General features: G+C 39.9%; 1 protein-coding gene across 1 annotated transcript in view; it reads left to right on the top strand.

Moving 5' to 3' along the window:
• The first annotated feature begins 10,121 nt into the window (after positions 1-10,121).
• The window catches only part of LOC139744261 (solute carrier organic anion transporter family member 4A1-like), a 40,071-nt gene continuing 37,656 nt past the window's right edge, over positions 10,122-12,536 (top strand). The window contains exon 1 of the mRNA XM_071654704.1: positions 10,122-10,275. Within this exon, the coding sequence (XP_071510805.1) occupies positions 10,129-10,275 (147 nt within the window). The 5' untranslated portion in view covers positions 10,122-10,128. The remainder of the gene's footprint in view (positions 10,276-12,536) is intronic.

Below are 12,536 nucleotides of genomic sequence, written 5' to 3'. Positions count from 1 at the left end.
AAAGAAAAAGGGGGGGTCGAACATTTCGTAGGGCAATTACCCCACCACCGTCATCTTGTTCGAGAATCTGCAATACCAAGGTATTAAGGAAAACCAAGACCCCGTTTACAGTGCGAGGCTCGGCCGCGGCTCGGCCGCGGCCGTGCCCAGCCCCGCTTCAGTGTAAACGCGCAAAAGGCCAAATGCGAGGCCAAAATTGGCCTCGCATTTGGCCTCGCTCTGGAGGTGGTCTCGGCCGCGGCCGAGCCGCGGCCGAGCCCGGCCTTTTCTTGGTGTAAACGCAAACTGGGCCAAATGCGCGGCCAATTGCGCGGCCAATTTTAGTCTGGCTTCCAAACCCTCTGCCTGTATCTTTCTCTATTCAGGATATTAACCCCCTCAACGAAGAAAACTATTATAGTTTAAGGTGGTTTTGTCCTGCAAAGGATTCTTTCCTTCGTCAAAGGCCTTTGCCCGAACGGCGACTTCGTCGCCACGGAATTCATTTGGCAAAGGGTCTGAAAACCAGACAATACCAAATTGCATTTGTTCACAAGCAGAGCGCCACTAAAATATTGAAAGGTTTGACTCAAAAGCGCGGCCGAGCCCAGCAGTGTAAACGGACAAAATTACGGGGCTCGGCCGCGCAATTGAGGCCGGGCTCGGCCCCGCACTGTAAACGGGGTCCAAGGCCCAAATATGTGGATTGGTAAAAGCAACGATATTAGAAGAACACATCAGTGAAAGTTTGAGGAATATCGGACAATCGATTCAAAGGTTACGATTTTATTTTTAAGTTTCGTCGTCGTCATAGCTTGATAAGAAGACTACTACACTTCATGACGTTATAATGATGTACACAAATAAAGAAAATATAAGGTGAATTCTACAAGATTTCATTTCTTTTGAAAAAATGTACATTCCATCGACAGGTTACTGAGTTATACCCTAAGAGTAATCCCCCTGCTCTCTTAAAGAGGTGTGTCAAGTGCTCTTTCATTATGCTATTTTGAAAAGTGGAAATATCATGTTGAATTTTTTTTTGTATTTTCTTTACTAAGTATCTTATCGGCCATAATGGCGTCATGCTGTATATATAATCTCCTTGTCCAGGGATGACGGCACCGAAACTTTAAAGATTTATAACTTCTGTCTGAATTTCTTCAAACTTTCACTGAATGTGTTTTACTCATACAATAGGTGTGTTGCTTTCACTCAATCCAAACTTACATTTAGGCTTTGGTTTCCTTTTTCACAGTACCTGAGTTATAGAGGGCGCTTATTCCTCCCAGTTGGACAGACGTCAGATCCCAGATTTAATACATTTTGTAAAAGGTTATCAAGTTTTATGCATCATTCGGCTGCCGAATAGATCAGACAAATTTAGTTCCGCGGCCATCAGGTAGTAAACATATCTTGACACACCAATTCCGTGTAACTTCTCATGCAATCACTATTCCACACACAGTTCATTATTTTGGTTCCTTCTTTCACCACAACGCCACCGCCAAAGTCATGTGATCGAACTATGACTGGTTTACCCACTCTCGCACTCTAGCGATCACTTCAAAATCACTGTCTTCTGTTTGACCTCATTAGCAGTACATGTATTTCATAGGGCGAGAAAACAGTTACTGTTCGCTGCACACGTGATCGTACAATTGTAACTTAAGTGAGACCATTTAATGGAGTATTCTTATGCCTTTGTTTGATTACTATCAATTATTTTTTATTACGGTTTCTTAAACCTGTTTTTTTCAAGTAGTTAGTGGGTGCTGACACAATTAAAAAGCCTTCATCAGAGTACTTCATACAGTCATTGTTGTTGTTGAAGGATTTTGCCTACGACTCATGTGAGAATCTTAAAGTAAGTACAACCATGATTATAATTAGATTTGTGATGAAATGTTATTACACGTTTTATTGCGATGTATAAGCGAAAGTTCATCATCACTGGCATACTTTATGGTGTGGCGCCCTCTCGTGAATGAGATACTAAGTAACTTGCATGTGAAGCCTCTTGTTGATGATACACGTTAACAATGATTTTTTTTTTTGTTCGGTATGCCTACTTGCAAAGAGTTTCTGTTTGCACGGTTCTTTAGAAAAGAATGTGATCACTTAAAAACAAACTAACAAAAACCCTAGGTTGGAAAGACATTCTATTTGTGTGCTAGTCTCAAAAAGTCGTGCTTTCATTCGGTTTTGTTGTTGTTGTTGTTGTTGTCGTTTAATCCACTTTCTGTCAACCACGCGTAAGATTCAATAAGTTTTGTGTTTGTTAAGCAGGTTTTAAAAGAACTATTAATACTGATCCTGAACTTTGCAAGAGAAACTTTCAGTTGTATAATGTATTCTTCCTTCAAATAGACTCTTATTGACATCAAGAGATACAAGAGTTATTTAAAGGCAACAGCGGGCAATCACAGGACAAACGTTTCATTCTGGAACTTGATGTCATCACGGTGAACAATATAATTTTGTTAACCAACGATTTCCTGGGTATAGAAGCTTGATAAGCATTAAAAGTAAATTGGCTCGCGACTTCAGCGTGATTCAGCGAGCGCCAAAAACAGACGCCAATCATTAAACAGCTGCATGACAATTAAGAGACATTAACACCGTGCTCCCTGTGTTCACGTGTCTTCAAAGCACGTGCATCCAAATACTGGGTGCATCATACGTAATATTATGTTCATGTATACTATAACTAATTATCTGCGATCATTATGCGTACGTAACATTCGTATAACTTCCATTCATCAGATTTATATACAAAACTGATTGTCTCATGACTGTGCCCCATATGCCCCAACACACTCATCGGGTCAAACACCCCGCCTAATCAAGACTATCTAAAATCTGAGCTTTTCCACACAAAAGATAAAATGTTTAAGAAATCATGTCAGGTTAATGTCAATTGAAGGTTTTAGCTGCTGTCAATAGTGAAAGTGAAACATTTATACTACCAGCTTGTTTTTGTTTTTTTTTTTTTTTTGTTTAAAGCTAACCATGTTCAATTTCTATTTTGTTGAGTTCAAACAAAACAATATTTATACAAGAGCAAGGGCATTTACAGATGGAGCAAAAGAAATTGAAGGAAGACGAGAGCTAAGCCCTGTTTATGGCCATGGTGACAGTGAAAATAAAAGTGCATACAAATAACAGTGGACTATAGAAAAAGAAACCAAAACATTCACTAATGGTTCACATGGATGGGGTCCTGAACCTTTATTCTGTTTTTGCACAAGTATTCCTATTGCTCATGTTGCTTAAGGGGAAGTAAGGTCGAAGACAAGTGTCATTTTACAATCATGATCATAATGGACGTCCCGGAGCGATATGCAGACACGTCCAAAACTCGGCTGATTCATCTCAACCACAGAGCACAAGGCATGTGACATGGATTGACGGTGCATGACTTATCTAATGGTTTTACCCACTCTCTCTTGTCAAGCAAAACGACCATTTATTTTCTTTTATGGTAACGGTCCGTATCCTAAATACAGAGGAAGTGCTTTTTTATGCTGAAAACGACTTAAAGAATAATGAGAGAGTTTGCACAAAATATATCCACCAGAAAAAAGTGTCTCAAGCCAAAATGGGTCCTTTTTGTGTTCTATCGTGTGGAATTAAAATGAAACCAAACGGATTAAAAACATCATACTTCTGTGACTTTTGTGTCTATAATTTATGTATGAGTGTGTGATGTATGGCAATAAAGGTTCCTAACAAGCAATTAGCCACATTACGGAGACGGCCATGCTAAGGTCAATTATCCTTTCTCTGAGGCAAATCATACCAATTATAGCAATTTTATGACTTTATGTTAATTATAATGATTTCAAACTAAATGAATTTTCTCAGTGGCAGCATCGTAGGGCTAGCAAAGACAAATGAATTAAGTAAGAGCGAGCGCTAGGAGGATTCTTTCCGATCTTATTATTTCAATATTTTCGAGCAACTTGGTCTGAAGCCTACCTAGCCTGACCGGACGAGATAGATACTAAACTTTATATATCTTTGGTCTGTACCTGTTGCGTAAACATAGTGATGACAAACACATAACTTATCCCATATCCATTATACAGAATGTGCATACGATGTGATCCGTATACAACTACATCAAGATTAGAATTTTGACAAAGAATGAGAGAGAGAGAGAGAGAGAGAGAGAGAGAGAGAGAGGGGGGGGGGGAGGGAGGGAGAGAGAACAGAAAGAATTCCAGGAGTCCACCTGATGGATGTTTCCATAAAAATGTGTTTTGGATTAACAAACTCTCAATCCAAAAGGCTTCATACGCATGGTCGAAAAATATAGTCACATTTGTATCAATCGTCTCTTGATATGTATAGGCCAAGCTGACAAAAGGCTTGGAATAATATCAGTGAGAAGAATGTTTTGCTGGCACACTTTTATCATACAATCACTCGACGATTTCGAGAGAGTTTAGACGAAGATATTGCCTAAAGAATGGAAGGATTTCAAGCGCGCTAAACCCGCGCAAGGAGGAAACAAGAAATGCCGGTAACTACGGAAGCACACAGAATGGAGTTGGCTATCGAGGTTTACAAATTACAGACTCAAAAACTGGAAATAGCAAGTATGGCAAGTATCAAAATAAGCAATACGACTAGAAAACAATAAACGCCCACGTATTTCCGCTATCTTTCCACTCATCAAACCGCACACTATACGTATTCGATTTTGAGGGATCACCGCTTCCGACACGACTAATTATTGTTCGCGGGCTACCAGATGCGGTTAGAAGCGTGGTACACGCTAAAATCAATAGCCCATGAGTGCAGGCATAAAAATCATCAGAAATCAAATTGTGTAGCCCCCATCCCCCTCCCCCCCCCCCCCAAAAAAAAAAAAAAGAAGAAGAAGAAGAAGAAGAAAAAGAAAAAGAAGAGGAAGAAGAAGAAGGAGGAGGAGGAGGAGGACGGATCGACGCGCAACCGAGTGGCGTCAACTCGGCTTTCCATGACTTTGCTCTGCCTTGTAACCGCCCTAAACCGTGCATTGATGAATAATGCAGAAGACATTATGCATCATTCACGTTTGTCATGCTAATCTACCAGCTGTTCGTCGCGGCCATTTTTGTGTTTGGTGCTTCTTCCGACCACCATCACCACTCCCCTCCCGGAAGACGGACTGCAGCCGCACCACCAGGTTCCCCAGTGGCTGGCTCCCAAGTCTGCTATTCCTAACGAGCCAAGCTTAGTTCTTTGTCTGAGTCGTCTTGACCTTGTCTTTGCCCTCGATCAGTCTCAAACCGCACCCATGTTGGCTGTCATCAATAGATATAATGATTATGACTGGGTCGACTCTTCAACATTACCTTGGCTCAATCACTTCTGGCTCCGTATCTCATCTGCTATAAGTGCTCGCAAGATGTGTGCTATTGCAAGTCCCCATCACCCTCTAGCCTCGAGATAGATTTTCTTCACACTTAACATTCCCAGCCCAGATAAGAGGCACTTTTCAATATGATACGGTGGCTCACGTAAAATGCGTATCTCGTAAACACAGAGCAAGAACATTCGCATACAATACAGCTATGATTAACATCTAAACTTGGACAAGACTATAATGTAAGACGTGCTTTACTTTCAATGCATAATTATAATTATGAACAAGAAACTTCCCCTCTTAAGCAGTTATAGGCTACGTGCAATAAGTTATCATTTAATCCAGAGATAAGTTTTTTCAAATGCTCTGTGTATCTTGTCTCATTAACAAAACTCTGCATACATAACTCAGAAGCCCGTTCTACCGTTCAGGGTGAATTCTGATTGAACACCTTCTCGAATCTCTCTCGGCCTTTAGCTTCGTTCGGCTGAGTTCATTGATACAGTAGGTGTAAATAAAAGACGAACAGCACGCGTGCGTGGAAGTTTTGAGCAGTGACCTAGGATTATAAGTGTTGCGCATTGCAGGAATATGTTAATTTGTCGGAAACGATCCATAAATGCTGTTCATTTACCTTCATATTTATGTGTGGCTTCGTGGAAATATGCATTAAAATGCATATAATCATGAACACTACATTAGATAGCCACAAAACCGCACTAGTAGTTACCGAGTTACAATACATCAGCTATCACTCCGAAAGGAAAAGTTAAAACACTCCCCGCGAAACGGGAAGTTCATGCCACCTCTATTACATCGTGAATGAGACTTTTGTCTGTTTGCGTTACTGGTAATTCCCCTTTTTTTCAGAGTATGCTTATTAAGTGTGTTATTCCCTCTTTGGGGGCATTGGGGTGAGGCCTGTAAACGTGTGTGGGTGTGGGTAATAGAGTCTTTGTGTTTTCATGACTGTGTTGCCACGGAAACATCATTATACATTTCATAGGCCATACAATATAGCAACAAACCAATGTTTCCATAAACTAGTGCCGATACACTGGCCGATATAAAGAGGCTTGACGAATAGCTCGTGACAGTGGGAATAAACTTGTGGCTTGTTGGTTACCAGGTTAAAACGAGGACTTGTCTGCCGATTCAAAGTAAGTGTAAAACACATTGGTGCAATCTTGTCCAGTGAAAATCAAGTAAAACTGTAGAGGCAGAAACGGGTTGTAAGTTGCCGAACGCAAGAGCTAATTCTTTTATTTAGGGAAATTCTCATGCCTGTCATTTCCCATAGTTACGGTTGTCTGCAACTGCGAAATCGCGAATATCCGTAAGACTTTAATCAGACGAGACTCACTGCATTCAGTGCTCTTACATAGGTATTTTTGTTTATAACTTATTTTTAATTTCAATCATAACAATAAAAGGGGGTTAGTACAATCGGCAAAGCCAACACGGGGCTCTATTAGCCAAATTTCAGGTATGATAACTTCGTAGATGGATTGCGACCTGCAGGCATCAATGCCAAAGCAATAATAGTCACCCTCTGTTCTATAGAGGGGATTCCAGTCTGCAGATAATTATGCTGAACATTGTGGAAGAATTCATAAACATTAATCATGCTCGTAATTTCTGCTATTTTATATAATAAATGTGAACGCATTCAACGGAACGTTGGAACAGAACAATGAGAACGTTGGTAAACTTGTGGCCATTTTGCACTCGTGTGTTTGTTGGCGAAAATCTGGGGGCATAATTTCTCTGTCACTCCCGGCTGTCACTACAATGGACTCGTTTCACTGTGTTATCATTTCTACGATGATAATGGTGATGAGTGTGATTGTTATTGTTCCTTTCATCATTGATAATAAATACATTTTTAGTTCATGTGTGAGTCATTTTCGACATATTCCTGAAATGATAGGGTGATTATACACCCCTGTCTGCCTGTCTGCGCTATGCAATAATGAGGGTCATCCTTCTGATGACCTTGAGATTCCTGTGTTATTTGTCATGCAGTCGTCGACCCACCTGAACCCTCTGGCATAATGAATGGTTGGGAAGGAAGTTGTTGCGATTTGTACAAGCGGCTGGATTATCACTTCGTGTCTGCAAGATCTCGGCACTACCTTGTATATCGTCTGGCGGAAGTTCACTGAAACACTGTTAACTCCTCGCTAAAAAAGAAAACGATGTTTATTCATGTAGATCTATATAGACTATCTACGGATATCTAATCACATTGTAAGCTATAACAGAGAAAAGCAGTGTGTAGCCCTGAGTTAAAATCATCATCAGAATGATAAAGAAGAAAGAAAATTGAGTAAATGAGGGTGTTGCAGTCGATATTTCATCGTGGCACTGGCAGCAAATATCAATGTGCATACTTCGTGCCGTCACACGTCAGACATGGAAGTTTATGGCAGAGAGGCGATGCGTAAGGAGCAACATGTCAAATGAAAGAACATTTAATACCAGGCATAGAGTCACATGACGTTCTTTCACTTCTGTATGTTGTAAATCTACCCAAATTGATGGGGGAAAGTTACCACGGAAGTTTGTCAGATAAGTTCTGCCCGAATAATCTTGTCTTGAACACTTCAAGGAAGCAGGATCATGCGGTAAATTACCTAGAAATATGACACCTGAGACATAAGTAAGTGAAGTTGCAGTCTTCTCTTGACTTTGAAAATACAAAGAAATACATCTGATACATTTACTATGCTGCATCTCTTGAACATCAGTTCATGTAATAGCATCATGGTAGATGGGATAAGCTGAAGGTTTAAGGGGGTATTAAACCTAATTTTCACCGTGCCAGGCTCACAGTGATTCTTTCAAACTTATAGTATATCAAAGCAGGAGAAGCAGATATACGTCTGGCTCCCATAACGGAAAAAAAAATAAAGAATAAAAGTCCTGCAACCATGGAGGAGTCGGTGATGAACGATGCATGAATAAATGAACGACTAATCTAGAAAGAAAATTACGCGATAATTAGTGCACGCAATGACACGAGGGTATCGCATCTCTCATCAGAAATCAGTCTCTTTTGCATTCATGTTTGTGAGCTGAGAGTCACTCCCTACAGGAGAGGAAGAGAAGACTTGAGTTCCAATAAACTGCTTTAATCAAGAATGAATATCAAGCGAATTTCCTCTCCTCGGAATTCTTCATCAAACCCCCATCAGCCGTTAAGATCGAATTATCGCTCTTTTTCCCAAGCGAGAAAAGCCGCCTCTTCCTCCCCCCTTCCTCTCTATCCCTCTCCCTTCCTCCCCCTCTCTCCCCTCTTTCTTTCAGCACACATGCATTCGTTAATGAACCTATATGGAATAAGTGAGAAATAGTGCTGAAATTATTGCGGGAAGTGACTGATATGCGACAGTTCTCAAACAGACCACTCCCGTACGATTGAAAATAAAACGCACTTGTTACTATAACGTCCCTTGAAACGTGAATCATCGTACTACCATGACCCCCCCCCCCCCCCGTTCCTTTTTTTTTGGGGGGGGGGGATCCGAATGTTATGTTGTTTCGTCTTTTTGCATTGCAGGATATGAAATAAAAAGACTTTATCATTTCTCTTTCTGCCTTTTAAGTTTGACAATTATAGGGGTAGGGTCATTACAACTGTGGTGATAATTATGGGTAAGCGTTTAATGACGCAATAAGATTAGATTTGTCGCCTCTTCTATTTTAGCTGCTGCCATGCAAAACGAGACTCCATTTTAAAGGATTTTACATAATTAATTTGAGTGTTTGTGGTCTGTCCTCTTCTGTTACTGGGTTTCCCGCAGATTGTTATTCACATTAAGATAGCAATCGCAATAAGCATGACGTCATGTGATATTGGCGCTTAATTCTAACCAGCCAACTGATGTCATTGTTTGTCAGACAAGAATGAAGCAATGTGACTTGCAACCCACCCCAGCAATAACAAATGAAAGAACTGAAATATTCTTTTATGATATGACTTCCGCTCTCACTTGAATCAAGTGATAAACTCTCCTACCAGAGAAATTCCGAAAAATGAATGAATTACACGACTAATCAAAGAAAACACGAAACAAAATACCATCATTGAAAATTAAATACCCATAGCTTAGTTTGTCCAACCAACAAATAGAAAACAGCTGACATGCTTCGGACACCCCTGTCCAAGACATGATCAGCGGGACTTCAGCGTGTTGAACTTTCTGCCAACATATCATTTAAAGTACCAGCAAAGAAATGATCGGACTTCATTATTCGCCACGAAGTCGTCAGCTTCAGTTCAATTCTCTCGTTGCTGTGATGAGCGTTTGCCTTCGTGAATTCCTCAAAACACGGGGTACAATCCTCGAATATTCAGCTAACTTTTAACTTCCGTAGCAACGGGTAAACAGGCCACACATATCTGACTCAAAATCTGTTCTGTGGTTACTTTGCTTCTCACGTGAACTCTCCGATTCTTTTTCAGAAATGTCTCGCGTGTATGTCGCTACCACACGTTCTCGGAGCGTCTCTCTGCTCGGTACAGCGGACACTCGCACACTTCGCCCTCACAGCCAGTCGTTCAGCGGCTCGTGCAGCAGCCGACAGAACATCAACAAAGGCTTCGATTATCACAAGTCCATCACCTCTTCTGGCTCACTCCACAGCCTGTGCGAGTCGGAGCACGATAACGTGTTTGAGATGAAAGTACGACCGTCCCTTTGCCGTGGCGATCTTGATGCCATGGGGAACGCGGGGTGGGGGCGAGAAACTTGCCACAATCGTCCAAGTCTAGCTTGACGATGGCAGCGATGGGAATAAGGAATGGAAGCAAAGTGTATGCAGAGGAATTGCCGATTGCAAAGTCTTCATCTGACGAACAAGACAAGATGAGAGAGTCTACAGAAGAAAAGAGGTCTAAATTCGGATTTCTGTTGTGGAGACCAGCCTGCATTCAGGTAAGAAGTTAAATGATTACCTTTTTACTCTGAAGTTCTTCTTCGACCCTACATAAATACAAGCTGTTCTACCGTTATCCGTGTTTGTTGCACCTTGCCTTTCTTAAGTGTCCACTGTTGATCCGATCGCTAATCTTGAATAAATCCTGAACGAAAATTTAACTAACAAAAGAATAAAAGAAAACCACATTACTCGCATTAGTTTTAGGATTGTCAAAAAAAAAGGTACCAGGGACAAATAGTTGCCGCTATCGTTGCTGCCGTCAGTGTGAACAAGAAATGCGATGTGGACATTCATTTATTTATCTATTTATCTATTTATTTTTACAAACCACTGGGGGACTTGTGGGCCGATGCTAGCACTTTTTTAAACTATCTCGTAAAAAACATGAGATTCCTGTGCACGAGTAGTGGCAGGGAAGACGAAACGTGAAAGAAGTTATAGTGGTACTACTAATTGTTTTGGGAGAATTTTGATCCATTATTGTGAGACACATGCCTAGTAGTGTCATGGGGCAGGATCCTTAACGAAAAATTAGCGTGTTATCTGGAAAAAGATTTCGATATTTATACGCAGAGTAAAGAAGAATACTTTAATCCAGAAAGTGTGGAACATCATCCAAAACAACTATCATCTTTAGATACGTTGCACTAATGTTTTGGGGATTGTGAAATACTTCGTAAGCAGGCATCCTAGAAACCCAATTTCACACATCATCTATATGCGGTCAAATGCAGAAGCGGAACAAGGACCTATTACCTTAAATTCTCAATTAACAGTGAATTGCAGAATTCTTTTCAGGGAAAGAATTAACTTACGACCGGATTTTACAAAGACAGTTATCTACAACAAAACTTTCGTAATCATCATTTTGCTGCAGACAGCCAGCAGAAGGAGCCTTGCAAGAAATTTCCCCAATATATATATATATATATATATATATATATATATATATATATACATATATATATATATATATATATATAACGAAGAATCAAGAAATAAACCAGTAATACATTATTTCGCCAATATATAAGAAAGAATTAGTTTATTGAGCAACTCAAATTTGTCCCCGTCGAGACTCCTGAAGAGTGAGGCACCGAAAATTTGAGTTGCTCAATAAACTCATTCTTTCTTATATATTGGCGAAATAATGTCATTACTGGTTTATTTCTTGATTCTTCGTTTTATTGGAGTCAATACGTGAATTCGATATATATATGATTGTTCGTGACATAATTTCACAGTTTTGAAAGCTTTTTCATAATGATGCGATCATTATTTTTGGCAATTTTGTGAGCCAGCAAGCCTCGGTGCCCTTCTTCGGGGCAGGCGACGTGCTATCATTTATTACTAATATGAAAGAAACAAGGTAAAAGAGTTACCTTTATCTCTTTAATGTTAGGTGATGTTAACGTTAGAGAATAAATGAAATAGACATGAATGAATGAAACAGACATATAGCCATAGTTTGCAAAGCAACAGGGGGCAGAAGGGAAAGGGGTCGATTTCCTTTCACCCATAATGGTGAGCTTATCTCAGCACACATTTTCAAAATATCTGACATTTATCACATGAATAATGCCATCTTGTCTGGAGGTGGATGGGAACACACCTTTGTTGTTGTTGTTGTTTTTTCTCTCTGTAGTGTCTTTAACCCAAATGTACTTTATGCCTGATATTATCAAAAAAGATAATTCAAATCTAGATCACTGTTTTAACCCGCATGTTGTGTGATCTTTTAGACACAAGAGTTTTCTTCAAGCCTGCATGTTGCCGCCCACAAAGAATGATAATAATACGTTGTGAATATGCTGTGTCAATGACAATTTCTCTTGTTGTTGTGTCACATACTTCATTTAAGCGTTAGTCTGTACCATTTTTTTTTTTATTTGTCATTTAACACGAACAACAGGTGGACTTAAGTCCTATCAAAAACGAATGACAAGGTCTGATGGCCTCAATTCCTGGATAAGCTGAAGTCCAAAAGAAGTCACTTGCACTTGAAAGTAATATTATTCTCATACCAGTATAATGCACGCGATGATTTTCTTTCCTTATAATCTCGTTTTATTGTAAACTATTGCAAAGCTATATAGATATATGCAAATGAACTGCTTAAGTGTGATGTAGCAAATTTTTGTTGGTTTCTGTAACTGTTTATTTGATTTGACTTGTGCGTTTTATTATTTTTTCATTCGAGTTTCATAACCTTGTGAACAAGATGAATGAGGTCAAAGATTATTATTTTCCTGAAAAA

The sequence above is a fragment of the Diadema antillarum genome, unplaced genomic scaffold, assembly GCF_040938485.1.
Source record: "Diadema antillarum isolate AM-2024a unplaced genomic scaffold, OU_Dant_1.0 seq00001151_RagTag, whole genome shotgun sequence".
Taxonomy (NCBI): Eukaryota; Metazoa; Echinodermata; class Echinoidea; order Diadematoida; family Diadematidae; genus Diadema; species Diadema antillarum.
The sequence above is the reverse complement of the archived record's forward strand: the minus strand, read 5'-3'. Positions and strand labels throughout refer to the sequence as shown.